The sequence below is a fragment of the Tenrec ecaudatus genome, chromosome 3 (genome assembly GCF_050624435.1).
Source record: "Tenrec ecaudatus isolate mTenEca1 chromosome 3, mTenEca1.hap1, whole genome shotgun sequence".
NCBI lineage: Eukaryota > Metazoa > Chordata > Mammalia > Afrosoricida > Tenrecidae > Tenrec > Tenrec ecaudatus.
In genome coordinates, this window is record NC_134532.1 from 218,718,603 (window position 1) to 218,731,455 (window position 12,853).

Genomic DNA, 12,853 nt, shown 5'->3' on the forward strand with positions numbered 1-12,853 from the left:
CCACCTGTGTGGCTCCTCTGCTCTGCGGGGGCTCCAGTGGAGGGTGACAGGGACAGATGGTGGGGGGCAGGAAGCTTGTAACAGCCCCTTCAACCCATCACCCACAGCCTGACAACATCCCGGTCAAACTAAACACCGCTGCCATCCTTCGAGAAGGGGCCTTGTACCAGCGCCAAGTGGAGAGAGAGCTGGAGAGGTGGGGCAGCCGCTGGGGGAGGCTGGGACGACCCTCAGAGGCTGCTGCTCATGGGGCCCCTAGTTCCCTTCCATGCTCTGGGCTGCAGGATGGGATGGGGGGTGGGAAGGTGGGCATCTGTACAGAGGACGAGGGAGGAGAGGGTTTGGGCATCTGCACTGGGAACAAAGGGGTGCATGGGTCTGAGGCTGTGACCCTGTAGAGGACACGACTGTCTGCATTTACAGAGATCGCCCCAGCTCAGGGAGCCACTGAGCTGACCCCCAGTCCCCACAACCCTCCCTCAGCCCCTTCCTAGCAGCCCTCCTCTAGGAGGACAAACCCCTGGGCTCGCTGGTCCATGGCGGCATCAGCTGTGCAGGGCTGGAGGGCTGGCCAAGGGCGTGGTGAATGAAAGATGGGTGGGTAGGAGAGAAGGTGGGAGGTAGCCAGAGGGGTGGTGGGTGGATGGTGGATGGATAGACAGGTGGACAGAGGAGTTGCAGATGGACAGATATAGGGATGGTGCATGGACATATGGGTGGTAGATGGATAGACAGATGGACAGGGAAGTGGTGGATGGATAGAGGGATGGGTCGACAGATGGCTGGACAGAGGAGTGGGAGATGGGTAGACGGGTGGACAGAGATGATGGGTGGATAGATGTTGGGAAAAGAGAATGAATGGACAGTAGACAGACAGACAGTAGGCAAGGGAATGGCAGGCAGGTTGGCAATGGGATGGTGGGTGAGAGGTTGGATAGATGGATGAGTGGCTAAGAAAGGGGTAGACAGAAGTGGGTGCTGAGGGACAGTGTTTGGGTGGGGGTGGGGAGAAGAAACAGGCCACCCACACCTGGGAAGGCCTGGCAGGGCCGCACAGCCTGCCCCACAAAAGTCAGTCCACACCGTGCCCTCGGGCCTTCCTCCCAGGGTGGACAAGCTTGTGGATGGGGCTGGGGACTTCTCCGAGTTTCTTGAGTGGCAGAGGAAGATGCAGATGAAGGACCAGGAGGAGCGGCGGGCCGCAGAGGAGTGCCGGAGGCTTCAGGGGAAACTCAGCCACGAGGAGGCCATCCTGGCCCGGCAGAATCTCGTGCAGGAGAACAAGCAGAAGGCAGAACAGAAGAAGGAGGAGGTCAGGGGCTTCACTCCGGGGCAGGGGGTGGGGGCTGGGGTGGGCACTGAGCCATCGGACCACGGCACCATGGCCCAAGAAGCCAATTGCACATGGCCCATGTGTTAGTCTGGGCAGACTAGAGAAACAAATTCATAGACACTCATGTGTATAGGAAAGAGCTTTATATACATTAAGAAAGCATCCCAGCCCAGTTTAGATCAAGTCCATAAGTCTAATTAGCCCAGATGTCCAGTCCCAGTCTGTAAATTCCCTCTCAGCCTCACGCAACACGTGCAAGGATGCCGAGTGCAGGAAGATCACAGGCCAGTGGGTGGAAAGTCTTGTGGATCCAGTGGCGGTGGAAGCATCTCAGCGCTGGCGTGGGTCTCCATGTGGCTCATCTGGCTCCAAGGCTCTGGCTGCCATCAACATAGTTCCATGTGGCTTGTCAACAGGAATGTCTCGCAGGGAGTGAGTGTCTCTGGCCTCCAGCGAGCTATTTATCTCCTTTGTGCCTCCAAATGACGTCATCAGGCTGGGACATGAGTGACAGGCTAAATCCAAATCCATCCCTTCACTCATAATTGTCTCAACTTAAAAACAGATTATGTAACGACCACAGCCTGATTCTGTGGTCACTAGCTTGTGGACTGGCCCCAAGTCCTTTCCTGCCAGGAGTCAGAGAGTGCCGGTGGATTCTCTGTCCTCCTTAAAAAGGGTGGCTGTGTGCGCCGACTGACCATACATCTGACCAGCCAGCGGTCCATACACACCTGGGTACCCTTCAGGGAAGACCTGGGCTTCTAGCAGAACATCTAGACACACGGCCCCTTGGGGTGTGGCATCCTGACACGCAGTATGGTTTGTGACCATCAGTCTTCCCAACCAGAAGTGCTGGTGGATTGCTCCAGACTCCTCATCCTCCTCAGAAGGCAGGCTGCCAAGATGGGAGCTCCCAATCGGTGTGTCCTACAAACCCAGGCCTTCCAGGGAGACCAGGAGGGTCTCAGCAGGCCAGGCCAGGCGTGTGGCTCTGTCTGTCCCGAGAACAAGTCCTTCCGAGGGCCAGTCACCAGCGACACTCTCGGAAGTCACAGGAATGTCTCCTGATAGACTCGTCCACTGGTGCCTGTTTGTGTTCATTCCCAAGCTTTGCTCTTGTCTTTCTGTCTGTCTGTCCTCGATTCAGGCCCAAGGCTGCCCTGCAGCCCCGCGCAGCCCTCCTGCCATGTGACATGGCTGTGCCTGAACCCATTGCTGCAGCTACTGTGTCAATCCATCTCATGAAGGGTCTTCCTCTGTGGTAGGGCTTCCCCTTGAGTCCCCCAGGGACTAGTCCCCCCTGATCACATGTCCACAGTGGGAAAAACTCACTGCCATCAAATCAATTGCAACTCATAGGGGTCCTACAGAACAGATGTGGAAGTTACATCATCTCTTGTCAACTTGCAAAGGGGTGGAGTCTGGCCCGTCAATCAGGTCGCAGCTTGATGACGTCCTTTGGAGGCACAAAGGAGATAAATAGCTCGCTGGAGGCCAGAGACACTCACTCCCTGCGAGACATTCCTGTTGACAAGTCATGGAGCTACGCTGATGGAGCCAGAGCCCTGGAGCTGGAGGAGCCATGTGGAGACCCAGCGCTGAGAGGCTTCCACCTCCACTGGATCCACAAGACTTTCCACCCACTGGCCTGTGATCTTCCTGCATTCAGCATCATTGCACGGTTGCGTGAGTCTAAAGAGAAAATTATAGACTGGATATCAGGAATATAGGGTAATATCGGACTTATGGACTTGATCTGGCGGTTCAAGGATAAGAACATTTGTGAGAATGGCACAGGACTGGGTGGTGTTCTGTGCATCACGCTGGTATGCTTGAGAGCCAATTCAACAGGGTATAATGGCCCCTGTGAATTTCCGAGCCAAGCAGTCACTCTTCTTGGGCATAGAAAGCCCTCGTCTTTCTCCCCTGCCCATAGGGCAAGAGGTACATCCCTGCCACCCTCCCGTCTAAGGAACACTCTGGCTGTGCAGAAGCCCACCATTCTTCCTCCCTGGGGTGGGGGTGTCTTCTAGCTCCGCTGCCTCTGCCACCACCACGCCCTGGCCATCTCTCACTGTCTGGTGTCACCACTTTCTGTCTCCTGGATGGAGGACGTTCAGCACAGGGCTCTCAGGATCTGGAAACTGTACTCCATTCTAGGTTTTTTTTCCCTTACCTTCGAGAAAGAAATCTGGGATGGCTCCTTTTAAGTCTAGAAAGATGGCCAAACAGACCAATCCCCGTGTTCGGGTTCCATCTACCCTATTCACATGGTCCCACCCCACCTGGCATCCATGTACCTTGCTCACATTCTTCTCAAGATGTCCACTGGGCCACAAACACCTCACACTGGCACAGGCTGAAGCATTGCAGGCTACAGCATGGATAATGAGTCAATGTAAAGAAAACCCAAATCCTCAAAACCGGATCCATGGAGAAAAGACTGAAGTGGTCAAGGAATTCGTCTTACTTGGATCCACAGTCAGTGCTCACGGCAGCCACCGTCGGGAGATCAAAGACGTGGTGCACAGGGCCCACCTGCTGCGCAAGACCTCTTTAGAGCATTGAAGAGCCAGAGGACCCCTTGAGGACCCAGTTGCACCCGAGCCCAGTCATGGTCGGTTCCGTCACCTTGTGTGTGCGTGCATGCGTGCATGTGTGGAAGTTGGACACTGACTAAGGAAGGACGGTGTGTCTGCGTTACTGAGGAATACCGGCAAGTGCCATGGACTGCCGAAAGGAAAACAGTTCTGTCTTGGAAGAGGACCACCAGGACGTTCCTTAGAAGAGCAAGATTTCGTCTCACGATCTTGGGGCGCGCTGTCAGGAGAGACCAGTCCCTGAAGAAAGGCGTCACGCTTGGTCAACTAGAGGAGAAGTAAAAAATACAAAACCAGGACGACACTCGACAAGATGGATGGACACGGTGGCAGAGCCAGTGGGATCAAGCCTAAGGACACTTGGAGGATGGCACCAGAGCAGGCAGTGTTTCGTTCTAGGGTTGCTGTGAGCCGGAACCGGCTCGTTGGCGCCTAGCACCAACCGCTCTGCTCTGTGGAGGAAGCTGCAGAGACTAGCTGGCAGCCATGTCCAGGCACTGACCGTCGTGCAGGACTGGAAGGTTTTCTCCAGTTCTTCCTGCCTGAGAAACCCCGAGAGTGGACTTCCCATCTGGCTTTCTAACTCCAGGTCTTGGCACATTTCATAAGAACGCTGTCTTCTCAAGCCATGCAGTGAAACCTCCTGCTCAGCTCTTCTATGACTCTGCGTTCAAGAGCGAGCTTCCAGGTCTCCTCTGACATCCACTTGGTTTGATTTGTTGTTTCTTAATGGCCGCGTGCTTTCTTCATTTCACATGTGAGGTTCTTGATGTCAACCGCAACTCCTCTGGTGTCTGGCCATTAGTCTTAAACGCATCAGATATAATCTGGAGAAAGCTTCTAAACTTAGGTGGGGTGTACCCCAGGCCTTCGACACCGGCGGACTTGCTTAAATGAACAATAACAAGTCTGTAAAGATGGCCGCCTTGGAAATAACCCTGAGGGGCAATCCTACTGTCATAGGGTTGCAATAAATTGGAATCGACTTGACAGCCATGGATTGGGTTGGGTGGGTGGCATGGTGGCTGAATGGCCAGATGCTAACGGAAAGGTTAGCAGTGTGGAACCCACCATGTCTGCTCCCTTGCCTGGCAATTTTCGTCTGTAAAGATTTCAGCCTAGGAAATTCTATGGGGCATTTCTACCCTGGGTCAGAAATCGACATGAGGGCACCTAACAGATTTCGACATTTTTTCTTCTGCCCTTAAATCCCACCCAGGAGAGCATAACAAATTAGGTCAGCGTGTAGCCCTAGGCCCCTCTGGGCTGCAGCAGTTCTGCGGGCTCTCCTTGTTTCTGATCGCGGAGCAGTGATCAGGCAACTGTGGACCGCACTCTCCGGGTGTATGCCTGACTGGTGGCTGCGTTTCTCCGCTGTGGTGGTTTCTCCTTTTCCGAGTCTCTGCCCTTTGGAAGGGAGTCAGGGAGCGTGGTGCCCTCTGCCGGCGAGGAGGACTTCAGCGCCACCAGCTCTGTGAGGACCACACAGCTCCCCCAGTTACCCGGAGACCCGGGAGAGAAGTCTCTTCCTTCCCAGTAGATGGATTCGTTCCATCATTTATGAAACCTGAGGAGAGACTGCCTTCTCTCTCAACCCCATCATTCCACAAACCTTTTGAAGCCCCCCATATCTGTGTCATTGCGGACTCACAGATATTGACTTTATGGATTTTTGTTATCATCCTTATTGGTTTTGTTGTGTGGTTCCTGTGTCGCCCCATCCTTGTATTTTTTCTAGTCTTTCCTTAACTTCCAGGTACTGTAAGCTGCTCCAGGCTCATCCCTGCCTCCGCCCGAAGGGCCATTTCTCCAAGGTCTTGTTTCCTTTGACTGAAGGGTGACACAAAAGGTCGTTTTAGCAGTGCCCGCGGTCCCCGGTGCCAGGTGGTAGCCAGAAGCCCCCACCCCATTTGAGTCAGAGAGTCAGGAATGAATGAGCGACAGCATGGACGGGGTCATCTTCCGTTTCTTCCTTTTTGCTGTGTGCGTTTGTGCGTTTGTTGCTACAAGCTGCCCTCTGAGTACTGCTTTTGCAAATGGCCCAAAAGTTTGGGTTTGCTGTGTTTTCATTCTGATTTGAATTCAAGGATTTACTTTGAAATTTTCCTCCATTACCAGTTTTTAAGTAGGATGCTACTCAGTTTCCATGTGTCCAATTATTCCCTCCCCTTCATTCTTCCTATTGGGGATTTCAAATTTAATAGCATCGTGATCTGATCAGATACTTTGTAGAATCTTGATGTCCTGAAGCTTACTGAAGCTGCTTTGTATCCTAACATGTGATCTATTACGGAGTATGCTTCCTGCACACTGGAAAAGAATGCATATGGACTTTTTGTTGGGGGGAGTGTTCTGTATTTGCCCATGAAGTTTGGTTGCTTCAATGGATGTGCTCATTAATTCTTCCACGTCTTTGCTGAGTTTCTTTCTGTTGTCCCTGTCCCTCCTTGGAAATGGTGCATGAATGTCTCCTGCTATGTTTATGAGGGTGTCTATTTCTGTCTGCAAGTCTTTTCGAATGTGGTTTATCGATTAGAGTTTCTTCGATTGGGTTGGTAAGGGGGTGGTCATTTCAAAGCTTCTTCTCCCAGGTCAGCAAATGCATTACGTAATGAATTCTTTATGCTCAGTCTCTATTCCAGCGGCCAAGCTACCCAAGGCCATTTCTCTTGGCTTACTGTGTGGTTGAGAAGGCGCTCCAGGAGGCTGGGCTGCTGCTGGCTCCCTGGCAGCGCTGGGCCAGGGACAGGCATTACGGGTCCCACCCTGCCCTGCAGTGTTCTGAGCATTCAAAGCACCTCTCTGAATGGCTCACAGTGGCTCCAGACTAGAAACGCTCTTGCTGTTTTTCCACTGTTATGGCTTCATTTGTTTCCCTCTTGATATGTGTCGGGCTAGCTAGGTCATGAGTCTCTGGTGGTCTGACAGTTGTGTGATGCTGTATCATCCCCCCGCCCCATGATGTCATCTCAAGCATTATCAGCCAATCGGTTGGAAGAGGAGTAGGGTTGGGATCGAACACCACCACTCAGGTCACAGCTCTTGTCCAAGGCAAGTGGGGCGTGGTCAGCATCACCTTTCACCTTCGAAATAAAACTAACTGCCGTCGAGTCCATACTGACTCATAGGGACCCTGTAGGACAGGGCAGAACTGACCCTGCGAGTTTCTGAGACTGTGACTCTTTACAGGAGTAGAAAAACCCATCTTCCTCCCACGGAGTAGTGGTGGTTTCAAACTGCTGACCTGATGGTTAGCAGCCCAGCACCTAACCATCATGCCACAGCGGAGAGAGAAGTGAACAGAGAAGGAAGGGTGTCAATATGATCAAGAGAGAAGAGCTGTCATGCGGTATATCCTTTGTTTCCAGGACCCTTGTGCTGGGAACCTCCTAGACCCAGAGATGATTGGTCTGAGACACATGGAGATTTCCAACGAATGCCAGGCCCACAGATGTTGGAAGGAGACAAGGGCCTTCCCCCAAAGCTCATAGAGTCTCCGCCTAGAGCCGGTGCCTGGGATCCAGACGACTAGTCTCCTAACTCTAAGAGGAAACATTTCCTCCGCTGCCACCCACTGTGGCACTGCTGCTGTAGCAGCGCCAGCTAATGACGGCACTGCCCAATGAGAGGCTAGATCAGCGGCTCTCAACCTGTGGGTTGCAACCCCTTTGAGGTCACCCAATTCATAACAGTAGCAAAATGATAGTTATGAAGTAGCAACGAACATAATTTTATGGTTGGGGGGTCCCCACGACATAAGTGAGTTTATTAAAGAGACGTGGTGTGAGAAAGGTTGAGAACCCCTGGACTAGAGGAAGCTGTACAATCTGCACAGAAGCAGACAGACAAAAGGTAATAGAGTAGGTGCACCTAAGCACGACAGAAGGAAAGGGTGCTGGGGGACCCCTGCATTCACCATGGCCCAGAAGCAGAAAGCTGCCTCTGTCCTTATGGAGGGGCCCTTCTGAGTCATAAGGACTAAACAAAGCATGGGAAGCACTGTTCACCTACAGCTGACAACGAAGGGGAGGCCAGGTGCTCCCCAGGGCCTGGTATGCCCTCAGGGTGGCCTGAGCAGTGTTGAGTATTCAGCCCCATCAGCAAACAATTACCATTGTGTCTCATCTGGGTGCGGGGAGGCAGTGGTTGATGGGTTTCTGGGGATATCTCTGGCCTCACTCTAGCTTCATCCTCAGATCTGGGTAGGGCATGGTGTGGTGCTGAGGCTCAGACAGCCCCCCCGCACACACACACACTCACCCACCCACATATAACCACACTGGGAGCAGTACACATGGTGGAACTTCCCAGAGGCAGCTGGACTGTTATGGGGCCCACCTGGTGCCAAGATTGGCTTAGGCCCAGGACCCTGAGTCAAGCCCCCAGACCCTTTCCCTCACGGCCTGCGTGGTCTGTTGTCTGGCAGGCAGAAGCCCTCAGGCAGCTGTGTGAGCAGAGGCGCCTCCAAGAGCAAAGGTCCATGAAGCAGCTGGTGACGCAGGTGGCAGAGGCCCAGAAGAATGTCCGGGTGGCACAGATGAGGCTGGCAAAGGGCCGCCGGCAGATCGGTATGGCGGGTGAGCTGTGGTGCTGGCTGGCAGGCCCCAGGCGAGACCGCCCCCAGGCCCCTCAGGACCCTGCTTGGCCCCCAAGCTCAGGAGGTGATGGAGAAGAGCCGGGAGCTGCTGCAGCAGAGTGCCCAGGAAGTCCGGGAGCAGCAGCGGCAGCGGTGTGAGCTCATCTCCCAGCTGCGCGCCATGGAGACCCAGCCCCCGCACCCGGGCAAGCTGGTGGACCTGACCCAGGTGGGCTTGCCCCCCACCCCCCACCCCCACGCCCTCACATGTCTTGCCAGGCGCAGAATGGATCTGGAAGGGTGTGTCCAGAAAGCCCACGCTGGCTGTGGGTGGGTCTCACTGCACCCTGAAATCCACTATCACTAGCCATGGGCTAAACCTCTCCATGCTGGTGAGCTAGGTCTTGCTCCAAGGGACAGACATGGACCCAGGCCCCAACACCCCAAGGCCACCTGAGAGGAGGAGGCCGGGCTTGCTGTGAGCTGGCCAGCCTGGGAAGATCCTCCAAGTGGGCAGGGAGGGAAGGGGCTGCCTGGTCCAGGGGATGGGAACTTTAGGAGGCCCCAGCTGGAGAGGTGCTGTCAGAACAGAGGTGCAAGGGGGAGGGGCTAAAGGGATGGGAGGTCCAGGGAATGATGCTGACCGCAGGAAAGGAGGTCGATGGGTCCAGCGAGCAGGGGCTGCAGCCAGGAGTCCAGGGGACCTGTCCCCAGACCGTCTAGTGAGCTGCCTGGTGACCCTGCCAAAGGTCTCGCTTGTTGGGGTGGCATCCGAACAGTGGCTGCAGCACTGGGGCAGCAGAAAGGCCAGGGCTCAGTGACAGGCGGGGCATCATCTGTGGAGGCGACTGGGACCACTGCACCCCAGTTCTGGGCCAGCGAGACCCAGCGGGCCACTCACCTGGTGCCTGATGCATCTCCGCAGATCCCGGGGCATAGGCTGGAGGGGGAGATGTCCATCGTGGAGCTCCGAGAACGCTTGGCCCTGCTCAGGGAGGCCCAGCAGCGGGCACAGGAGGAGAAGCGAGACCAGATCATCCAGGGTAAGCGTGCCAGGAGCCAGGAGCTGCAGGACACCATGGAGCGCCTGTCAATGTGCCGTGCGGCCATGGGCAGGGCCGCCGCCCTGAGGTCAGTGCCCTGCCAGCGGCAGCCCACCCACCACCACCCCTTCCCTGCCTGGATGGCACCCCACAACCACTCTCCACAGCCTGGCATTGTAATAGTCACTCTCCAGGCACCCCGAAAACCAAACCCACAGGGGGGAGTTCTATAGGGTTGCTATGAGTCAAAATTGACTGGCTGGCAGTGTGTTTGGTTGTTGTTGTTTTGGGTCATGCCACTGTACATTGAGGTCGTTGAGGATCTCACCTTGCATGGGTCCACACTCAATGCTCACCGAAGCAGCAACCAGGAGATCAAAAGATGTATCACACTAGGTCAGTCTGCTGCACAAGACCTCTTCAGAAGACTGAAGAGCACGGCTGACTTTGAGGACTGAAAGGAGCCAGCTCCAAGCCGTGCTATTTTCAGTGGCCTCATATGCGTGCTCAAGTGCGGCCCTGCATTAGGAAGGCTGAAGAATGGACTCACTGGAGTGGGGGTGCCGACGAATACTGAAAGTGCCATGGGCAAATGGGACAAGCCCACCTGTCTTGGAAGAAGTGTGTATGTGTCCAGAGTGCTCCTTAGAGGCAAGGCCTCATCTTACACTCTTTTGACATGTTGCCAGGTCAGGGGAAACGAGGAAGGCACCCTAAGAGATGGATGGACACAGTGGCTGCAACAATGGCCTCACACCTAACAGTTGAGGGCGGTGCAGGACTGTGCAGTGTTAGGTTTTGCTGTGCACGGGGCACTCTGGGTCGGAGCTGACTGGATGGCACTTAAAAAATGAGAAGCCCAATGGAACAGTTCTCTTCCACAACACAAGGGGCCACTGTGATCTGGGATCAACTTTATGAGAACAGATTTGGGGTGGTGTTTTGTTTTGATGTATGTTTTTATTTAGCACAAACAAACTGGCAAATGGGCCATCTATCTTTCTTCGCTGCGCAGCCTGGAGTTGTGATTGGTAGCTGGCTGGTGGCCGGCCGGGCTGCTCTTTCTTCGGTGGCTTTGTGATTCTCAGAGGACAGGTTGTGGACGACCTTGGCACAGTAGGGCTTGTCACTGCACAACAGCAGCAGCAGCACTCCCAGCTCCTCCACGTGTGGACAGGAACTTGCAGAAGCCACTGGGCAGCAGGTGCTTGGTTTTCTGATTGTCACCAATGTTGGGCATCAAGATCTGCCCCCTTGAATCTTCTCCCCACCCTGCTGTCGATGCCTCTGAGCTTGCCCCAGGTGTGCTTCATCTTGACGTAGAGGTCTGATTAGTGCCAGATGAACTACTTGGGTCCCTAGGCTTCACCAGGGGTGGGAGATGGCTGCCCTCCTCTGTAGGCAGCATGGCAGCCAAGGCCCTTCAGTTGTTTTTTGAGCAACTGCTGATCAGAGCTGAGTCCGGATCAACTCAATGACAGTGAGTTTCTGAGCTGGGAGGAGACCCGTGAGAAGTGCAGGGTCAAGGGCTGCCCCGGAGGACCAGTGAGCCACCCGGCAGATCCCCGAGATGGCATTCACACAAGGAGACTTCACTACATCCACTGCAGTTGGCCTTCAGGCCAAGGTGTGCACTGGGAAGTCACAGACCAAGTTTCTTTTTTTAAAGAAATCATGTTAAAAATTTTTTTAAAGAAAATCATGTTATTGGGGGCTCATACAGCTCTTATCACATTCCATCCATCCATTGTGTCAAGCACATCTGTACATTTGTTGCCATTATCATTTTCAAAACATTTTCTCTCTACTTAAGTGAGCCCTTTGTATCAGTTCATTTTTCCCCTCCCTCCCTCAGGAACCCTTGATAATTTATAAATTGTTATTATTTTTTCATGTCTTACAACTGACCAATGTCTCCCTTTGCCCACTTTTCTGTTGTCCATCCCCCTGGGAGGAAGATATATGTCCACCATTGTGATCGGTTCCCTTTTCTCCCCCACCTTCCATTTCCCCTCCTGATATGGCTACTCCCATTATTGGTCTTGAGGAGTTTATCTGTACTGGATTCCCTATGTTTCCAACTCTTACACAGACCAAGTTTCAACAGGAAAACGGCCCTTGATGGAAGGATACCCACCGACCTATCCAGAGGGAGTGTGAGATGAACGGGGGCTTCACTTTTTATATCATGTTAAGAAGACTGTATGTGTGGGCTTCAAAAAGTTCGTGGGAAAAGCACATTATCCTTCCATTCCATATTTCCACGAACTTTTTGAAGTCCCCTCACACACCAGTACTGGTGGGAAATTCTCCCTGAGTGAGATCCCACGGATGGCCGCAGGGTCTTGGGCCTCGAGTCCCCCACCAAAAAAAGAGAAAAAGTTCCGTCCAGCTTCACCTCCTCAGATAAGGGCTCCTCTGCTGGGGCGGCCACTTCTGACTCGGGCTGCCCGACCGCCCCCACCTGTCCCCTTGCAGGTGGGAGGAGAAAAAAGGCCAGGTGGCGGACCCGGGCCCGCAGGACGAGCGCGTGCTGGAGCTGCGGCGCAGGATCGCCGAGAAGGCCGCCCAGCGCCGGGGGCAGGCGGCGGTGCTGCGCGTGTCCGCGCCGCGGCCCGTGCGCCCCAAACCCCGGGTGAGCCGCAGGGTGCGGTGCGGAGGGGCGGGAGGAGTGTGCCGGGCTGGGGACGCAGCGGGCGAAGGGGTGGTCGCCAAGTGCGCTGGGGAGGGGGGCGGTGCTCAGCGGGGCGTCCTGGCTGTGTCCGTGAAGGGCGCCGTGGGGGTGCGAAGTGGACGTGGTGTCCATGGCGGCGCGGGGTCTGGGACCTCCGCTGACCCCCAGTCTCCCCGCAGGCGCAGCTGGAGGTGCAGCACTGGCTGGAGTTGGAGCAGAGCCGCGAGCGGAAGCTGCAGTCCGGGCAGCAGGGGGGCCCCGCGCGCCGCCTGGAGGCCGCCTGACCGGGCGCGCTCGCGAATAAAGCTGGGACCACCTGAGGGGCTCCTTTCGATGGGTCTTCGGCCCGCCGCCACTAGCGCCCCCGGGCCATCCGCCTGCAAAAGGCTGCGCTCCATCCGCCACGCCCCCGCAAGTTAGCGCCACGCCCATCACGCCCTCTTCCGGTCCCTCCCTCTTACGTCACGCCCCGCCCGCCAATAGCCACACCCCAAGCTCCACCAATCCAAAAGAAGGTTGCAAATTAAAGTGGTCCAGGCCCTCATGCCCCGCCTACTCTGCCCACCACGCCCCCTTCACGCCACGCCCTCCCGGAGCCACGTTTAGAGCCCCACCAGTTCCAAC

The 12,853-nt window shown here is 55.1% G+C and overlaps 1 protein-coding gene across 1 annotated transcript in view; it reads left to right on the forward strand.

Annotated features, from left to right (window-relative positions):
• Nucleotides 1–12,513, forward strand: part of CFAP99 (cilia and flagella associated protein 99) — a 33,540-nt gene extending 21,027 nt beyond the window's left edge. Inside the window, exons 9-15 of the mRNA XM_075543611.1 lie at nucleotides 108–196; nucleotides 1,108–1,312; nucleotides 8,363–8,504; nucleotides 8,590–8,741; nucleotides 9,438–9,643; nucleotides 12,034–12,190; nucleotides 12,409–12,513. Of these exons, the coding sequence (XP_075399726.1) occupies nucleotides 108–196; nucleotides 1,108–1,312; nucleotides 8,363–8,504; nucleotides 8,590–8,741; nucleotides 9,438–9,643; nucleotides 12,034–12,190; nucleotides 12,409–12,513 (1,056 nt within the window). The remainder of the gene's footprint in view (nucleotides 1–107; nucleotides 197–1,107; nucleotides 1,313–8,362; nucleotides 8,505–8,589; nucleotides 8,742–9,437; nucleotides 9,644–12,033; nucleotides 12,191–12,408) is intronic.
• Nucleotides 12,514–12,853: the final 340 nt, after the last annotated feature.